This window comes from Dendroctonus ponderosae, unplaced genomic scaffold, assembly GCF_020466585.1.
Source record: "Dendroctonus ponderosae isolate FM_Combo_2020 unplaced genomic scaffold, Dpon_F_20191213v2 Dpon_F_20191213_10, whole genome shotgun sequence".
NCBI lineage: Eukaryota > Metazoa > Arthropoda > Insecta > Coleoptera > Curculionidae > Dendroctonus > Dendroctonus ponderosae.
Window position 1 is genome coordinate 1526621 of NW_026017111.1, and position 17658 is coordinate 1544278.

A 17658-nucleotide genomic window follows, 5' to 3' on the forward strand; every position below is an offset into this window, starting at 1 on the left:
TCAGAAATTGTTGCCGGCGGTAAAGTGCTAAAACACTCGTTATCCTCAAACCCGAAAAAAATGGGATGAATTTTAAATAAATCCCGCGCATTTTCATATGGTCTGCATTTTCTTTCTCCGTCTCTACCGTGGAAAACACAACGCTACTATTTATACGAGGTTAGGGGCCCACAGAACATCCCCCAACAGGGGGATGTTCTGTGAGCGTGTCAAAGCTGTCATTTGCCTGAAAACATTTGTCAGGGGAAAGAGCTCGAAGAACATCCCGACGAAGACTTATATGAAATGCCCCTTCAGTTTATGGCCATGGCCCAAGTAAGTGGATAGTGGCTTGTTACTCTTCAAATTGTTTTGATGTCCCAAACGTATTTTTCCAGAATGCCGTGGAGCCCATGCAAGTGGACGCGCCMCCTGAAGAYAACGACAACAATGAAGACACCTTCTTCGTGGTAGAGAACCCCTCTATCGATTTGGAGGCGTACGCCAACAGCTACACCGGCTTAGCCAAGCTTTAYCGGCTCATTTTCATTGTGGATCATTGCCCGTCTTTGCGGCTGGAAGCCCTAAAAATTGCCATTGCCTACGTAATGAACACGTACAACGTGAACTTGTATCAGGTTAGCGGTCTTGAAAATGGACAATTCGGCACTGAAATGTATTTGGCAGGTCCTCCATCAGAGACTGGCCGATCAGAACACCAATGCAAATGTGCCGGACGTGGCAGCTCCATCCCCGTGGCAAGGAATCCCAGCGGTGGACAATCTGTGGATCGAGACTATGCTGAAGAAGTCTGCTTTGAAGCTGGAGAAACTGGACAATGATTTGAAGAACTACAGAAGCAACTCGATCAAGGAGAGTATCCGCAGGTTGGTTAAAACTCAACGGTTCTAAACATGCAGCGCACAGTAATTGAGGCGTCATTGTACCTGCTTTAATTATTAATACCGGGTGCCTTTTAGGGGCCACGATGACTTAGGCGACCACTATTTGAACAGCGGGGATCTCTCCAATGCCCTGAAATGCTACTCAAGAGCTCGAGACTATTGCACGAGCGGCAAACATGTGGTTAACATGTGCCTGAATGTGATAAAAGTATCGATCTACCTGCAGAACTGGTCGCATGTTCTCAGCTACGTGGCCAAAGCTGAGGGGACTCCGGGTAGGGGTCGACATTATGCCTCAATCCGTTTTAATTGCAGTGTTATTACAGATTTTTCCGAGGCCCAAGCGAAAGAAAACAACCCAGTGATTTTCACTAAGCTCAGATGCGCCGCTGGTTTAGCCGAGCTCTCCACTAGAAAGTTCAAGCAAGCTGCCAAGCATTTCCTGCAGGTATGCCGCGGACTTGAAACGATTAAATTGACTTTGCAGTATTTATGTTACATATGGTATGTTCTAGGCTAGTTTGGATCATTGCGATTTTCCCGACATGCTGTCCCCTGGCAATGTGGCCACGTATGGAGGTCTGTGCGCTTTGGCCACGTTCGACCGACCAGAACTGCAGAAGCACGTAGTCAACAATGGAAGTGAGTTCTCGCACTACACCAAGGGAACCCCCTGCTGATTGTTTTCCTGCAGGTTTCAAGCCATTTCTGGAGTTGGAACCTGCTTTACGCGACGCTATCTTAAAGTTCTACGAATCTCGCTACGCTGCCTGCCTGAAACTCCTTGATGAAATGAAGGACGCTCTTCTGCTAGACCTGTATTTGGCCCCGTACGTACCTGCCTTGTATGCCCAGATACGTAGCCGCGCCCTGGTTCAATATTTTAGGTAAGCAGTACTAGACTGAGCTATTTCCGAATGCATTTTAATTTTTTTTGTTAAGTCCATACATGTCGGCGGATTTGCGCCGCATGGCCCAAGCGTTTAACCGCACAGTACCAGCGCTAGAAGACGAGTTGATGCGCTTAATTTTGGACGGCCAGATTCAAGCGCGAATTGACTCGCACAATAAGGTAAAAACGACGGTTTTCTTGACCAGTTTGGGACTTGTTTTGTGCGATTTCAGGTGCTGTATGCGAGGAACGCCGACCAGAGAGGAGCGACGTTCGCACGGGGGCTCGCTGTGGGCAAGGAACAATTTAGGCGGGCGCGCATGCTGGTTCTGAGGGCTGCCGTGCTCAAGAGCCGCATACAAGTGCAGAGTCCTCCGCGGGAACAAGGCGAGGCCACGCTGTCTCAAATGCAGGCCGTATCCAGTGTGCGAACCTGAGTAATCCACTTTCCCTGTATATATTATTTACTCATAATACAATAATAAACCTTGTATTTTTTGCCTTAGGATTTTCTTCTGTAGAAAGTGATCCAAAGCTGTTGCTGGTAGCTACACACCGAAGATTTCTGATCGACCATTTGGATTTAAATTATTCACTGCCGATTTTATATTGCGCTCTCTCTCTATTTTAAATTTCTGTTGCGCGAAAGCGCAAACGGCAACGCCGGTTTCATGGCCATTGAGGTTAAGGTCTCGTTTGTTTACTAGTTAATGTCAATTTGTTTTCAGTTTTCGTTCAAATTTCACAATTACAGTGCAAAGTCCACAGACTACATACTATTATAAGTCCAAGAGATCATTCTCGTTACAAAGTCTTCCAATCTTCAGTGATCCAGATAAAATGGCCCGAGTTCTGGTTGGCGTTAAAAGAGTGATCGACTATGCAGTCAAAGTAAGTGAAACAGCTAGGAAAAGTGGCCCCCATTTGCAGTCCCAAAACTCGTACAGATCAGAGTCAAGCCAGACAAATCAGGCGTTGTAACCGATGGGGTCAAACACTCAATGAACCCCTTCGATGAGATCGCGGTGGAGGAGGCAGTTAAGCTAAAGGAGAAGAAAATCGCCTCGGAAATCATCGCTGTGTCATGCGGGCCTGCCCAATCGCAGGAAGTTTTGAGGTGAGGAAAGCCCTCGTTCTTTTCGGGTTGGTTAACTAATGGAGCTCTATGGGTGGTAGGACTGCCTTGGCTATGGGTGTGGACAAGGGCATTCATGTGGAGGTTACAGGCCCGGAGTACGAAACCCTACAGCCCATCCACGTCTCGAAGATTCTGGCTAAAATTGCCCAGAACGAGAAAATAGACATTGTTATAGTGGGAAAGCAGGTTTGTGGACGGCCTAAAATCAAATAGCGCTTTATTTTGTGCTGTTGTAGCTTGTTTATTCAAATGATTGGAGAAAATGCAGTGGTCGGTTAATGTTAGAATTTGTACTTTCTAGGCAATAGATGATGACTGTAACCAGACGGCTCAAATGACTGCCGGCGTGCTGGATTGGTCCCAGGCCACTTTCGCCTCAAAGGTAAAAGGAGCCCAAAAAGCCAATTTTTGGCTAACACCTGCCATTTCCAGGTGGAGAAGGGCGACAATGAAATCACGGTAACCAGGGAGGTGGATGGAGGTTTGGAGGTGATCAAGAGCAAACTGCCAGCTGTGATAAGCGCCGATTTGAGACTGAACGAGCCCCGATATGCCACCCTCCCGAACATCATGGTAAGCGACCTTTTGCTATTTTGGGGGCCGAGCGAAAAATCGCGCGCAATTTCCATCGAATGCTTGAATCCCAGTGCCAAAACGTCCCGAAATCCCGATAAAAACCTCCAGAAACTAACCCACGCATGAGCTGGCGCCATTTCACACCAAAACCTGCATCTAATGGTCTGATTCGTGCAGAAAGCCAAGAAGAAGCCGATCCAAAAACTCACACCGAAAGATCTGGGGGTAGACGTGACGCCCCGTATCAAAGTGGTGAGCGTTGAAGACCCTCCGACGAGGCAAGCAGGGCAAATCGTCCCCGATGTGGACACCCTGATAGGAAAACTCAAAGAAGGGGGCCACTGCTAGGACGGGAAAAGCCACTGTCGTCATAGGAATTTTTATTGGAAAAGAAGATGCCTTTTATGAACACATTCGTTCGATTAAACAACGTTACTTTAAAGGAGGGTGTGTATCAGTGCCAATAACGCTTTCATCTGGCGACTGGAATAAAGATCGGGCTGAAAGTTTCCGCTAGCGACGGGAATAATCGGACTGCTTTTGCAATCGCCTACTTTAAACAGCGATATTCAATCAAGTAAAAGAAGAGCGGTTTGTACAAAAGTTTGTTTTTGTATGGCGTAGGTTTCCATCGCCCTCATCTGTCTTAATACCCCTATTGGTTCTCTAAATTAATTTAATCAAACAACCCGATTGTTCCTATCGCTATTGTACAAGCGCGCCCTCGTTCTTAGATACCGCGACGGCTCCACTGCTACCGGAAAAAATGTGCGCAATTTACCCTGATGCAGTGGCGAATGCGAACCAAATAGAATTGAAAAGTCTGGTGCTGACCGCCTATTGGAGCAGGACTTTCCAGTCAAAGCGCTGATTGGTGGAGTGCGTGAGAGGTAGACAGGGCGGTTCCACTATGCTCCAGCTCTCACCGACGCCCGTCACTTCGATCAGCGAGCAATACGGGATTTTCTGGATGATTTTCACTAGCTCGCTGCCCGAGCGCGCCCCCTTGCCTACCAGTTCTCGCGAGCAGGTGTCCAGGGTGGCGGTGTGTCCCACCAATAACAAGTTGCCCTTTGGGGCGGCTGCTAAAGAACCTGCAATGAGCATCGGCATTTTTATAACATCCAATCTAACCGAGCTACGGCAGTACTTCGAGTAACAAAGGCACTTCGCAGATAGAACTGCTCGCAGTTTTCCCGGTTGTCTTTCAGCTCCTTCTCGGACACCACTGGCACGTAGTGCTCGTCGATGTTAAACCCGGCTCTGGACAGTTCACTGGGCGTCATCCAGTCTGGCACGTGCTCCGCTGGATACCAAGCCATCCATTCGAACAGGCCGGGCTCCACCTTGATGGCCAGGTCTTCGTTTCTGGAATATTAAGCAGGGAAGTATCAACCTGCCGTTAGGCAACAGTGGCCCTACCTATTCAAGCCCTTTAGAACCGAGTCGCAGGTCTGGATGCAGCGATAGGAGGGAGAACAGTACACCTCTTCTATGGTGACGTTCTGGTCCCTCAGCGCTTCTCCCACTAGTTTCGCCTCGAACAGCCCGATGTTGGTCAAGGGGGAGTCGGTGAGATAGGCGGCAGCTCCTCCTTGAGTAAACAAGCCAATCCGTGTGACTTTTCCTCGCGAAAAACTGGAAAATACCTTTTCTTTCCGGAAGGGTTTTGGGCATGTTCAGGTCTTTGCGCGCGTATGTTCCCGATTCGTCGAAGCAATAAGGCACCCAACTGCCAAAAGTGAAGTCAATCCGCTCACCATGGCGCATTATGAACACCCTGCGACTGGGGCTTTCCTCTAAGGGCGACTGACATCGCGAAAAATAACTCTTATTACTATGTTATGTTATGTTTGATTGGGATTTAGGTCTCAAGTGATGAGCAACCAACTGGACAAGGTTTATCCAGCGGTGCCCCTTTGATTATGCGACATGTTAACTTACGTCTTTGTTCTCCTGTCTGCGGATATCAATGAGGTTCTCGTAAAAATTTTCCTTGGCGACGTTGCGTTCGACCTCTGGGATACCGGGTGGTGGCGGCATTTTCACCTCCTCGTTGTTCAACACGGAGTGCTCGTTGCTGGAGGTGGACGTGGTCGACGCCCCTAAAACGCTCCACTTTTACGATTGTCCCTGCCTTATTGGCCCAATTTACACCACCTGATTTCAACTCGGCCAGTTTGGGCTCTGGATCGGGCGTCACACTGTTGATGGAGATTTTCTTATGCAGCGTCCAGGCGTCGGACTCGGCCGTGCGCTCCGTATAACTGAAAGTCATGCCGATTAGAATAAATCCATATCTTTCGCAGGCCATTGACTTCGACTGATAACGGGCTTGTTTTGCACGCTTCGCCACCTTCAAATGTCCCTTTCGGATAAGCGGAATATTTTTTATCTTGCATTAATCACCGGCTCGTATTGATACTCCCCAGTCCCCAAGCTTAGAGAGTCACTAGATTGCTCTCACCTTTCGGGCAGTAGACCGGAAAGTCCCGTGAGCCAAGAAACTCCCTCAACCCAGCCGTCCATGGAGCTGCCCAGAGCTTCGCTCCCAATGTACAAATAGTCCCCAGCGCGTAGCTCCAGCTCGTCGCACTCTGTGGGGGAATAGGGGTGAATCACCTGGAGCAAACAAACACGCATAATCAAGCAAATGCAGCAACGAATCACAGCTGCACCTTGTGAACTTGCTTCCCGTTGAGTCTCGGGTCCCTGGAATAGAGGCGCAGCTCCCAATTGCTGGGCATGGCGCAGTCTAGTTGATCAACGAGCGCCTTGAGGTGCTGGTACTGCGCGTTGGGAAACTGATAGGCCAGGGTGAGATGGAGCGATTTCACGTGCGGTTCCAGACTGATGGCTGCAAAACGAAGACCGATTGCAACAAAGCAAGCCAGCGACTTTAAGTACCAAACAACAGCAACAAACACAAGCCAGGCAAAAGGAACAAATTAACTGCAACAGCAAATCACTCGGGCAACACTGGCGCTCTTACATCGACTTCCTCTCGGGATGCAGCGGGCTGTTGTGGTTGTGCACCAAGGAAAACAGGCCGTGAGGGCGTCGAACTGCTCGTAGGTATCGCTAATAACTGAAATCCATCAAGAGGTCAACCAGTAGGAGCGGGCAAAGTTGACACTTACTCGCATTGGACACCTCTTTCACATACTGCATGGCAATTCGCTTGAGGTAGTCGGCATGTTCCTCAGTCACGAAGAAACCCATGAAGTTCGGCGACGTGTAACTCTCGAGCTTCAGCGACTCGTTCAAAACAGCCCCCTGCCGGTCCATCACAGTCTTAAGACTCAGAGCCAAGTGCGTGGAGTCCTGATCTGGAGCCTACAAAAACATTCCTTAGCGCGCATTCCGACCACCATCTACCACCCCCCACCTTGAAGAACGACACCAAAGTTATATGGGGCGTGAAGTTATGGGCCCCATTCCAGCCGCACAAACTAAACGACTTCGACCAGAAGGCCTGCAGTTGTTCCAGAAAGGGCCCAGTAGGGCAGGCGTATAGGATGTACTCCCTGGGCGAATTGTCATCTAATAAAGGGTCGTTTACATGGGCCAACAGCCAGTCGGAGGCCAGCTGCACTCCGCGGTTCCCTGTAGCGGCCAGGGCCTTTTCCCTGCAAACCAGCCCCTGCACAAGGGTCGAAATACAACTTTGTCCGCTTACGCCCTATGTTTCGGCACCCCCATTTGCAGCAGGATCTGCAATGGGGTGAGATTCTGTTTAGAGATTTTCGTGGGGGTAGGGTTGCGTCTGGGCGGTAGAGCTGCCATCGCAAGGCCCACTCTTATACACCCAAACAATGACGAACTTGTTTTGTTTACAAATAGGGGAAGAAGTTTAACATTTAAAGTGACAGGACTGAGTTTGACAAGTCAACTGATAGAGCGATGAGGGCGCTGCGAGACGTCACCAAATATGCAGGATAACGAGTGACAGTTAAGTACTTTGAGGGAAAATTCAGAAGAAAGCTAGTCTCTAACAGTCATATATATGAGTAGGTATTTTCATAGAGAATGTAAAATTTTACTTACTCTATGGGTATTTTATCATGTGTTTAATGTATTTATTATTATTTATTGCTGGTGATGTTTCCTGCTATACTAGCAGGAGCGCCGCCTAGCGGCAGTTTTCAAGTGGATTCCTTTGACATTTGACATCAATGAAGTGAACGTCGATTTGTCGTTTATATGGCGCTTAATTAGAGCCCGGTGAAAATTTTTGTTTTACGGGCGTTTGTACTGTTTTTTCGCGATGGCAGGTGTATTATTTGAGGACATTTTCAACGTGAAAGACATCGACCCGGAAGGCAAGAAGTTTGACCGTGGTAAGTTGGCTGGTATCGATTGGGGGGCGCACATCTGCGTAGTTCACTTTGTGAGGTTAGAACACGTTGTTTTGGGCCGTCCCTCGGGGGGTTGTTTTTGCCCAGAGCATGGACTTTTGTGGGTCTACGGGGGCAGTAGATTTCCGACAACATTGCCAGTGAGTTAATTTCGTTTCTGGGGGGCTTAGGAGCGCGTACTTTCCTCAAAGTGATTCCGGTCGTATGGATGTTTTTCCTGGTTACTGTTAGATTTTGGCCGCTGAATAGTTTTTGAAGCCCTAGAAGCTAAAGGGCCCCATTTTTGATTAATTAGGGCAGTTGCACACGCCATTATAGGTAGTTTAGAAAGTCCCAGTCTCATGCATAATTCAACCGGCTTGCAGGTATCGTCTCCCTGTTCCACGCGCCAAGTTCAAGGGCACTGGGCCACGCCCCATTCTCTCAGGTCCCCAATCAAGCAAATCGCAAAATCCATCAACTTGGTCGAATTTGAGCGAGTTGATTGAAATGATTTGAGTGCCGTTACGCCCCTATCAACCGAAGGGGGTGGATCGTCGCCCCCAGGCTATTGCGTGGGGGGGCGTTCTGATCGATTGAGCTGAGCTCTATCAGCGCCCCCGTGCGGTTAAGGTCACGAGGTCTAGGTCAGCTCTGCCTTGTTGTCATCAGCATATGGACGCTGTGGGGCTTTTCCATTGTCGCGCAAAGGCCTGTGTGGTTCATGGCAATCTAGGAAATGGATGGTTTCGACCGGTTCCAAAAATCTCCATGTGCTCACTGGAGGGGGCCTTGAATGTGAACAAGGAAGCGCGTATTTGGGTCGTTCACTGGTTTACCAGTTTAAGGTCGATGTCGATTACGGCACCTTTAGAAACAGGTCTTAGTTGCTGGTTCTTCACTCTCTAGAAGGCCTGCTGCGAATGGAATGATGGACATGTTTCAGGTTTTTTCCTAAATAATCGTCGGTTTGCGCGGGATTTTTAATGCCTTTATTGGTGGTGCGAAAAAATCTAATCTTCATAGGAGATTTCTCATCAAAATATTGCGCAACATCGATGCCTAAATATATGGATTTCGGCTTCGCCCATAGTGGGGAAATTGCGCATTCCGAGTTTCCCCCCGCGCGCGCCCGCCCGCAAAATCGTCCCCCCCGGCTCCCCCCGGCAAATCAACCTGCCCAGCGCCAATCGACGCCGTCGCCGTCCTTTCATTTGTTTTGGGTCCAAGTTCGACCGTGTTTTGTTTTCGCTCGGCAATCTGAGATCGTCGTGTGTTTTTTCTGTCGCCGTTATCTCCCAAGTGCAAGAAAATGGACGCGGCGCCAGTCGCGAGTCGGGCAAAAATGCGGCAGCATCCATTTGGGCCGCTTTGAAGAGGAATGGGGAAAACGGGCGAAAAACAGCTGGTCCTCCCCGGCTTGCTGCGTCGTTGGTGAACTTGATCTTGTCAAGGTGAGTGCTGTATTCATTTGTTTACACGCGGCCGGATCACGGGGCTCCTGCCTATGGCGCTTTGTTTTGTTGCTAACGCGATTTCGAATGGTGCGGTTTTTTCCAAAATGGTGGCCCAATCCGAAGGGAATTTGCCCCAAGCCTATGGCGAGATCGGCCGATTGAATTGCGTCGTTTTGCAAATCTGTCGCGGGTGAGTTTTAAAAATGGCGCCGTTTTCTAGGAACTAAGTGACGTGTTTCGATCGGCAACATCCAAAACAAATGCCATCACTTGCTGGTTTCTCCCAGGCGGCTGGGGCTGACGCAAACCGTCCGCAATTGATTTGCAAAATTGCCGGATTGTTTTCGGCGTTTTTCTCTCATTCTGGGTGCGATTTTGCGTCATCGAGTGGCCAAAGGGACTAAAACACCGCCTGGAAGTTCAATGTCAAGAGCGTCACGACGCTGGGTGGGCGCCAGTGGCAAAACGGCGCCTCGTCCTCAAGTTCACTTCCAGCGTTTGCCACACTCGGAACGCCGAAAGAATTTCGCATGACGTCAATCCCCAAACCCGGGAAATTAACAAATTAACGTCGATCGAATCTAAAATCGGGAAAAGGCAGCGATGTTCGCTGATCGTTTCATTCAAGCGGGGAATGCGGGCAATTTTCAAATTATTTAACTGATTATCCTACTTGGCCGGCAGTCGCCGAAAAACCGGGCGGCCTCGGTACCGCCGTAACCCGCACGATGTTAAGTAACAAGTTGGCGGTGTTTGGGCAAAGAAGACAAAAGAATCGCTGCCGGCTGTGCTGCAGTCATTAAAATCCCAATAGCCAAGGCTTCCATTCATTCACCTTAACCGTCGGCCCTGGTATATCAGCCGGGCTGGCCAGAATAACTCGGTTGCCATGGCGATTGTTTGTTGCTCTCACACTTCACACACTCGGTGTTGCTGCGAACCCAACCAGTGAATTACCGGGGGTGTTCAAGGAGTGCGATATTCAATTAAGCAACATCGCAGTTTTCCTAAGCGTTATTGGGCATTGCATCAGCCAAAACTGGGTAAAACACGTGGCCTAATGCCCAGATCGCGATAATTCAGCTGCATGCGCAGCGCAATTCAGCTTCGTTTCCCTCGGAAGCAACAAGATTAACTCCGGTTTTTTTCTGTTTCAGTGAGCCGGCTGCATTGCGAGAGTGAATCATTCAAAATGGACCTGATTTTGGATATAAACTCGTGGCTGTATCCCATGGAGTTGGGTGAGTGATTTTTTTTCAATCAATCCGTGTTTGTTGTGCGTTTGGTGGCCAGTTTGCAAATTTCCGCGTCATTTTTCGGCCGCCAGTTGCAGGAAGGCCTGCATTGGCTGGCGACTGCGCCTCGACACCAGCCCAGCCTTGGCATTGAACTTGAGGGTTCGGGCCTGCGCCCCAACTCAGCTCAATATGGACGACTTGATGGATGGTTTGTTTGTTGGGGACTGGGGCAATGTCATAGGCGGCGCGCAATGGCCTTTCTGTCACTGTATTAGTGAAAATACTTCTTTTTGTCTCGCTCTGGTATGTTGGGATTGTGCAACAAGGACAGGTTGAGAGACGAGCGAAGACGGCCGAATCGCCCTCGGTTCAATACGAGTGGGCCAGCTGTTCTACGAGGGTCGATTTCAATCATTAACTTGTCAGAGTCTCCCATTCGTTTTTACTCGATTATTTCGTAGGCACGTTTTGTGGGTATTTGGGCTTGTTTTGGTCATTTTCTGTTATCTTGGTGATTGGTGCACTGCTTTTTTCCAATAATGCAAAACCGCTTCTCCTTCGAAACGCGAAGTTTTGGCAGAGATAGTAAGAGTTATTCAGATGCGCTATTCATACGCAACGACTTTTTTTTGGGACACTCGGCCATTCTTAAATATTTTTCGTTCTGCAGCAGCCATGTTTGGAATGGTATCGATTATATCGAACCTCGTAACCTCAGGCAGGCTCATGAAAGGTTAAGAGCGCCGCATTTCCTAGACCATTACCATAAACTCAAGCAAGAAATGCTTTCGCGGCCATTGCGTGAAGCCGATGAATCTTTCGGGCTTGCAGACCATGCTGGAATAGAATATGTATTTCCGACGTTTCGCAAATGTTTACTTGAGAGCCGTCTTCAGATGTACTAGGAGGGTCGATTAAGATTTGCTTGTGCAGTGCAGTCCCGGAAAACTCGTCAGGCTCACGCATTGGTCGCCAAATTTTGTCTCCCAACTGCATAGCTGACCTTCTTCATCGACCCTCGTAGCACAGCCGCCCCACTTGTACTGTGGCGAGTGTATGCTGCCGAGCGAGAGCCACCAGCCATTGCAGTCTGTTCTTGTCGCACGTTTTCGATATACCAGAGCGAGGCAAAAAGATGTTTTCACCAACTGATTGAAGGGGTGCGTTTTTCGGGATGGGAACAATTTCTGCGTGACGTTTCACAAGCACCGGTGGACTACATCTTCAGAGAAAAGCGTTTTCAAGCGACTATTGGTACGCAGCGTGAATACAGGGGGCAATTGTGATTGAAAAAAGTTGGTCTTCAAATGTTTCCTGACACGGCTTGTTCACTTAATTGTCGGTCTTTGGTCCAGAAGAAGAATAGGCAATTTGTTCCGGTTGGTTTGCCGATTAATTCCCCAGACGGTTCTCAGCCAAAGCAATCAATTGCAAAATAGCAACTAATTAGACTCTTCGGTTAATTATCGCTAGGTAGAGTTCATTGCCAGTCGACCCGAGCCTTGGAAACAAACGGCTGGCGCCATTCAACTAAATCGACCAATCACAATGAGACGGAATTGAGGCGGTTTTCAATGTTCCAGTGAGTTCGGAAAGAGGCTTTTTTCGCAGTCCTTCGCAGCAAGGTTATCCGGGGCGGCTTTTGAGGCAGGTTAGGGGAGGGTGGGCGCATGAGCACGCGCTTCGATTGAACGCTCAGCTGAGCGCGGCCAAGGCGATCGATTAGAGGAAGATGTTTTTTCTTCTAATTCGAAGTGCTGTTTATGCGATTTAGCACTTGGGCTAAGTTGGTGAGCACCATCGGGTCCAGGACCAATTTCCATTAGCAAGGATCTTTTCTTTAGACTTGTGGTTGGCGTCACTGGAGCAGCTGTTTGCCCACAAGGTTGACTGTTCAGTGAGTGTTTTTTGAGGATAATGGCGCCAGGTGTTGCCAGACGATCCCTCCCGATTCCTCTCTGACTTGTGACGTAAATTAGCTGTAGTAACCACGTTGACACATTTACCGGTTTTTACCCAAAATCATTATTACTTATTTAATATTTTTTTCTTTCCGGGGTTTCAGTCAAAATGTTCCCATACTTAATTTCATATTACGTTTCGGCGAGACAACAGCGCCATCATCAGATTAAAATTCAAAACAAACCCATAATTGGGAAACATTGGTTGAATCAAAAAAATTAAATATAACAATAATTGGTACCGCTCGGGTAGCAAAATTTCGTAATATCATAGTTGGCTGAATTCCGCATTGGCCGAATGCTAAATATGAGCAACAGCGCGTTACGGGCGCAACCTTGAACTTGATTCATAAATAATTGCTGTGACGTCAAAGCGGCGATACGCTTGCATTTGTTCGTGTTCGGCTAACAATCGGACGACTTTGCGATTTTCTTTGTTTATATATATATATGTATATATTCGAATGGTTTTTGCATCTCATTTCCAAGTTGCCCATTTATAGGCCTTGTCTTGCCAAAGGCGAAAAATCCTATATTCGCTTGTAGACGAAATGGTGAATGCGCCACTAATGAAAATCTCTTGGTTTTAGGTGACAAGTTTCGACTGGTTCTGGCGACCACTCTAAGGGAAGACGGCTACCCGGACAGTGGCGATTGGAACCCGCAAGGACTGGATACCGAAGGCTCCAGAGCGGACAGTTTCGAGTACGTGATGTCCGGCAAAGTGTACAGGATAGAGGGCGACGAAGCCTCGTTGGAACCATCCAGCCGACTGTAAGTGTTTATTTTGCCGTTTTTTAAGTCCGGAATGTTGCTGGAGAGTAAAATGGGACGGGATTGGGGACCACCCTGTGTTTACTGACTGAGTGCAACCGTGAACACAGCTGGTGGTATCTCAGTTTCTTCTCATTGCCGCATCATCAGGGATCGTCGAGATGAACTCGGATGGTAAGCATCGCGCTACATTTTAAGGAGCTTATTGAGTGTATTTAAATAGGACTGAAGGTTGTGTAGGAATTCTTGACATCCTGGCGGGCCTTGGCCATTCGGGTTGCGTAACGACCAGCGGCTGATCCAAATAATTTCTAATTATAAGAGCTTTTGAAAAGTGCATCTGGGCATGTGATACCAGTTGGCAGTGCTTTTCGGCTGGCCATGTTGTCGCTTTTCTTTCAATTTCTTCCGTCCTTGCCCTCTGGTAGGCTCACCTGATTTGATTCGGCGAAGTTTCGGATTCGTTCTGGTATATGAAGCATGTGCGACAAGGACGGGCTGTTTGAGCTGGTGGCTCTCGCTCGTGGGCACAGCGCCGAAGGCGGTCGAACGGACTTTGACTCTGCGCAGTTCGGCCAGTTTTGCTACGAGGGTCGATTGGAAGCTGGAATTTCACCTCAAACCACCCGGAGTATTCTATTTGATTTTTTGTTGGGGGACAACTGCTGAGTTTTTCGGTTTAATAGATGGCGAGTTTTCAATGAGTTCAAAAAGATTCGCTTAGTGGCGTGTTTGAAGCAAAAGTGTAGCGACAACATCGAAACGAACGAATTCTTGGCACGGCCGTCCAACCGTTTTGCATAATACTCCTATGCAACGCTAGCCGTGTTAATTTTAGGACATCGCGATGCCCAGCTGTTCTCATCATGTCCGCCCAGCCACTTTGACTATTGCGCTCAGTGAGTCAGTCCTGCTCTGGCCTACTGCGATCATCCCCATCTCCAAGTAGGCCGGGGCGGGCAGTCGAGTGTGTGTGCTTTTTTTCCTCATTTGTTGTTGGCTTTATTGACGTGTGATAATAGTAGTTTAGTGTGTTGATGTGTGATATTGATTGATGATGCCCCTGCACGAGTTCAAAAGCGTACGGGTTATGTAAAACTGTCGCGATCGCGAATGTTTTGAAGCAATGGCACACTTTTTTGCGTTGGAATGCGACCAAAAGTGTATTTTTAAAATGTCATTAGCTTACGCAATGGCTTTCAAATCCCTTAAGGCCGTCGCTATTGTTATCACCCTTAAATTTCTATCCAGGGGCGGCTCGTCGCAGGTGCATTATCTAATCACATTCAATGGTTTTTTGCATGGATTCGGCTTCTAGGCTCTTCTGTCCAGTCAGCTAACAGTGAAGCGATTTAGATCTCCCACTACCATCTCCCTTGTTCGGAGTGTTTTTTGTCTGCTTTCGACGGCAAATGCTCTTGGTTCTAGGTTATGTTTGCGTGCTTTCCATGTGGGGGATAGAAAGTAGCGCCTGAAAGCCCCTCTAGATGTCGCTGTAGCGCCTCCGGCTCCGTGCCAGAGGTGCTTTTGCACATCCTTCAGCACTATGTAAATGCACTATCTGGTACGACAGCCTGTCGCGTGGTGTCAGCACTGCGGCTGTTGTACTGTTCAATAAGCTCCTTAATTAGTGTAGCCTGTAAGGTAGTCTTAAGTTTGCCATGTAAATATAGCGGTGATTTATTTAATAAATTTGAACAAAACGATTTGTTGTAGTTGGTTTTTGGACATATTGCAAGTTGCAGTTTTCTAATATCTAATATCTAAATATTCTCCACTTTTACCCAAATAAGTCGATGCAGTGTCAGCCTGTTGATGACAGTTACATTTTGTTAATCATTAATCAGTGAAGTTAGAGTTGAATAGAGTTGTCATCAATGACACTTACGTTACGTCCAAATAGGGCCGAATCAAAATGGCCGCCATTGACGGATGGTGTTGGAATTACGTGCAAAAAAAATTAAAAATTCTTTGTATCTGAAGGCTTTCGTACCGTAATAATTTTGGAAGGAAATTTGCAAAATATCAATTTTCGATGTACACGGTGGCAGTGTGGTTAGCTGGTTGTGAAATTCAACCACGACCACTATCCATACTTCCCTCGTGTGTATCGTTCAGTCCTACTACTAGCCCTAAAACTAATTTGTAGCTTGGCAGTGCAGAGGGCGTTTGACTCAGTAACGTTCTATTGTTTTTCTAGAGCTGCATACGTGTCGTTTGGTGGGTTATTGATGCGGCTGCAGGGCGACGCCAACAATCTGCACAGTTTCGAAGTCGATCAGCATATGTATTTGCTGATGAAGAAGATTTTTATGTAAAATTTAGGTTAAGATTACGCGCGGTGTGTTCATTAGTAATATAAGACCGGTTTTGTACCTCTAATAAAACTCTTCGAATAACTGCTTGAGGTTTTCTGGGCGTGGCATATATTTGCAACGCCCTGTAAATATGCTGGTTTGTGTGTTGGCTACACTGTCCATAGCGGTTTTTATATGGGTGCGACAAAGACAGATGAACAATTTGAATCGGTCGCCGTCATTAAATGAAGACTGTCAGTTGAGGGTGCAACTGACAAATGCATTTTTGAGTGTAGTAAAGTAATTTGAAATTGGGAGAAGTTTAGGTGATTCAGGGGCTTCAGCATGCTTTTAAGCACGTCGGCGACGTCCCGGTAAGTGATTTTTGTACTGGTTGAAGTTTGAAGGAAAATGGTTGGACTGTTCGCGGAAGATGCGAATTCAGGCGTCCGCAGTTAGTGATTGCCCCCTAAATGCTCTTTTTGCGGTAGTTTTGAGCCGTTTTTGCGGTCGGTACATGCAGCTTTTTGCCTTTGTGGTAGTTTTCCGGGTTTTGAATAAAATCGCGTCAAAATTTTAACTACGCATCGAAGTTAACTGAACGATCTGGCGGATGCGCCGCGAATTGAAAAGATCTCGGTTTTTGTGTATTTGCGTGCGCCCTAAAAGTCTCCGAACAAACTCAACAGTGAATTTTGAATCACCTTCTATTGTTGAGGAGGAAAATGCAGCTTTACAGTCATCAACATTTCTCCAAAAACCAGATTTTTCTTAGATTTGATTAAAAGCCTTTAGCACGTAGAAGTTCGGGTGCACAGCCGGAGTGATATTAAATACCAGCTCCACCAGCTCGGCTGTAACCTAAAAACCGTTGGTAGAAGTGGCTTAGAAGGGCGTCAATGTGATACGAACTTTTTCCTTGTTCTCCTGCACCATTTTGTCCACAGTTCGAATGTACTCTTCAATGTCTTTGTCTATTTGCGCCGAAACGTCCTCCTTGTTGCCCGCATGCGCTTTTTCGAAACGCTCGTAGGCCTGTTCGCGGGCTATGCGATAGGCGTTGATCTCCAACTGAGCCTCTTCATTGGCCTGTTTCAGTCTTCTCACTTTGCCTGCGGAAGAAACTTGAGTTGAGTCGGTGGAAATGGGAAAAATGAGGTTTTAAGAAAAAAAAGCGTTGTTTATTGGCGTTATAGGGCTAAAACTAGGCTAATAAAGATGAGCAACGAAGCTCAAATTTTATTGAAATCCCTCATAATGAAGAAGTTGGGATGGGCGACGGGTGTAATGTCGACACAGAGGCTGATTAGCTCTTCGATCACCTGCAAAGATGTTTTTTTTTTATTAAAGGCCTCAAAAGCACGTTTTGCTTACTTTATCCTTGTTGTCTTCCACAAGCTTTTCCATTTCCTTCAAGTAGACTTCGGTGTCCTTGTCGATCTTCAAAGCGACGTCCTCTTTGGACCCCATGTGACGCGCTTCGTACTCACGAAACTGCCGCTCGCGCTCCTTTCGATAGGCCTCAATCTCCGCCTGAGCCTCATCTCGAGCCTGTTTGATCCTCTTCACTTTGCCTATAAGGTTTCATGGTTTCAACGCACAGGCATTTTCCCAAGCGTGTTAAAAAGCCATTAGTTGAGACACACTTTAATTGAGTGGATCTTCAGGTCGCGACCAAAATAAACACACATGTATTTATTTATAAACGAGTTGGCCCCGAAGATGCTCATTAATAATTTGTGGTCAAAGTGTTTTCCGAAATCTAAATTTGAACACTTACGTTTTCTGGCCTCGGCCACTTTTTCGGCCGCCCTTTTCTCTGCCACCAGCAGCTGTTGGATCCCGTGGGTCTGATGACTGGCCATGGTTCGACACTGGCTCTTGAGTGGACGGAAGTCCCAATTTAACGCAAATAAAATGCCTCAATTACTAAATTGACAAAAAAAACGCCGCCGGCATAGAGTGAGAGAGCGTGCGAGAGGAGTGGGAATCACTCGAAGCTAGTTTAAAATAGATTCATTTTTGTAAAGTTATGTTGTGAATGCGCCATTTAGAGGGAATCTGGGATTGATAGGGTTTGGGGCTTACGCTTTCGAGCTTCCGC

The 17658-nt window shown here is 47.5% G+C and overlaps 5 protein-coding genes across 8 annotated transcripts in view; 3 read left to right on the top strand and 2 right to left on the bottom strand.

Moving 5' to 3' along the window:
• LOC109542657 (COP9 signalosome complex subunit 1) overlaps positions 1-2276 on the top strand; it is a 2868-nt gene extending 592 nt beyond the window's left edge. Inside the window, exons 2-10 of one of the 2 annotated variants that reach the window (XM_019911966.2) lie at positions 244-315; positions 378-617; positions 667-866; positions 960-1159; positions 1211-1332; positions 1400-1526; positions 1579-1771; positions 1827-1956; positions 2010-2276. In XM_019911966.2, coding sequence (XP_019767525.2) covers positions 244-315; positions 378-617; positions 667-866; positions 960-1159; positions 1211-1332; positions 1400-1526; positions 1579-1771; positions 1827-1956; positions 2010-2213 — 1488 coding nt within the window. In that variant the 3' untranslated portion in view covers positions 2214-2276. The remainder of the gene's footprint in view (positions 1-243; positions 316-377; positions 618-666; positions 867-959; positions 1160-1210; positions 1333-1399; positions 1527-1578; positions 1772-1826; positions 1957-2009) is intronic. The other variant, XM_048661914.1, reaches the window with a different exon arrangement.
• Positions 2277-2501: 225 nt separating this feature from the next.
• Positions 2502-3932, top strand: LOC109542674 (electron transfer flavoprotein subunit beta). The gene is made up of 6 exons (XM_019911989.2): positions 2502-2667; positions 2724-2893; positions 2953-3100; positions 3216-3296; positions 3347-3487; positions 3668-3932. Exons 1-6 carry the CDS (start codon positions 2617-2619, stop codon positions 3836-3838), a joined length of 762 nt encoding a protein of 253 aa, XP_019767548.1. The 5' UTR covers positions 2502-2616; the 3' UTR covers positions 3839-3932.
• On the bottom strand, positions 3856-7397 carry LOC109542639 (protein UBASH3A homolog). 2 transcript variants are annotated; one of them, XM_019911942.2, is made up of 12 exons: positions 7170-7397; positions 6879-7119; positions 6631-6826; positions 6483-6578; positions 6169-6347; positions 5958-6112; positions 5651-5757; positions 5435-5595; positions 5140-5299; positions 4913-5084; positions 4641-4858; positions 3856-4584 (listed from the first exon to the last, which is right to left on the bottom strand). In XM_019911942.2, exons 1-12 carry the CDS (start codon positions 7274-7276, stop codon positions 4328-4330), a joined length of 2049 nt encoding a protein of 682 aa, XP_019767501.2. In that variant the 5' UTR covers positions 7277-7397; the 3' UTR covers positions 3856-4327. The 2 variants fall into 2 exon arrangements, with proteins under 2 accessions (XP_019767501.2, XP_048517870.1); XM_048661913.1 differs by lacking the exon at positions 6483-6578.
• Positions 7398-7650: 253 nt separating this feature from the next.
• On the top strand, positions 7651-15657 carry LOC109542690 (DNA-directed RNA polymerases I, II, and III subunit RPABC3). Of its 2 annotated transcripts, XM_019912015.2 has the most exons (4): positions 7652-7830; positions 10442-10525; positions 13074-13257; positions 15458-15657. In XM_019912015.2, exons 1-4 carry the CDS (start codon positions 7758-7760, stop codon positions 15573-15575), a joined length of 459 nt encoding a protein of 152 aa, XP_019767574.1. In that variant the 5' UTR covers positions 7652-7757; the 3' UTR covers positions 15576-15657. The 2 variants fall into 2 exon arrangements, with proteins under 2 accessions (XP_019767576.1, XP_019767574.1); XM_019912017.2 differs by lacking the exon at positions 10442-10525 and having other exon boundaries at positions 7651-7830.
• Positions 15658-16713: 1056 nt separating this feature from the next.
• Positions 16714-17658, bottom strand: LOC109542696 (V-type proton ATPase subunit G). The gene is made up of 3 exons (XM_019912028.2): positions 17335-17658; positions 16929-17128; positions 16714-16876 (listed from the first exon to the last, which is right to left on the bottom strand). Exons 1-3 carry the CDS (start codon positions 17417-17419, stop codon positions 16787-16789), a joined length of 375 nt encoding a protein of 124 aa, XP_019767587.1. The 5' UTR covers positions 17420-17658; the 3' UTR covers positions 16714-16786.

Excerpts from the sequence above, each read along its gene's own strand:
- LOC109542639 (XM_019911942.2), bottom strand. The coding sequence starts at position 7,276 with ATGGCAGCTCTACCGCCCAGACGCAACCCTACCCCCACGAAAATCTCT. Across the intron at positions 6,827-6,878 it reads CTTTGGTGTCGTTCTTCAAG|GCTCCAGATCAGGACTCCAC; the intron begins GTGGGGGGTGGT and ends ATGTTTTTGTAG. Across the intron at positions 4,859-4,912 it reads GTTCTAAAGGGCTTGAATAG|AAACGAAGACCTGGCCATCA; the intron begins GTAGGGCCACTG and ends TTAATATTCCAG.
- LOC109542690 (XM_019912015.2), top strand. The coding sequence starts at position 7,758 with ATGGCAGGTGTATTATTTGAGGACATTTTCAACGTGAAAGACATCGAC. Across the intron at positions 7,831-10,441 it reads AGGCAAGAAGTTTGACCGTG|TGAGCCGGCTGCATTGCGAG; the intron begins GTAAGTTGGCTG and ends TTTCTGTTTCAG. Across the intron at positions 13,258-15,457 it reads TTGGAACCATCCAGCCGACT|AGCTGCATACGTGTCGTTTG; the intron begins GTAAGTGTTTAT and ends TTGTTTTTCTAG.
- LOC109542674 (XM_019911989.2), top strand. The coding sequence starts at position 2,617 with ATGGCCCGAGTTCTGGTTGGCGTTAAAAGAGTGATCGACTATGCAGTC. Across the intron at positions 2,668-2,723 it reads TGATCGACTATGCAGTCAAA|ATCAGAGTCAAGCCAGACAA; the intron begins GTAAGTGAAACA and ends AAACTCGTACAG. Across the intron at positions 2,894-2,952 it reads CAATCGCAGGAAGTTTTGAG|GACTGCCTTGGCTATGGGTG; the intron begins GTGAGGAAAGCC and ends TATGGGTGGTAG.
- LOC109542696 (XM_019912028.2), bottom strand. The coding sequence starts at position 17,419 with ATGGCCAGTCATCAGACCCACGGGATCCAACAGCTGCTGGTGGCAGAG. Across the intron at positions 17,129-17,334 it reads AGTGGCCGAGGCCAGAAAAC|GCAAAGTGAAGAGGATCAAA; the intron begins GTAAGTGTTCAA and ends GAAACCTTATAG. Across the intron at positions 16,877-16,928 it reads TGGAAGACAACAAGGATAAA|GTGATCGAAGAGCTAATCAG; the intron begins GTAAGCAAAACG and ends ACATCTTTGCAG.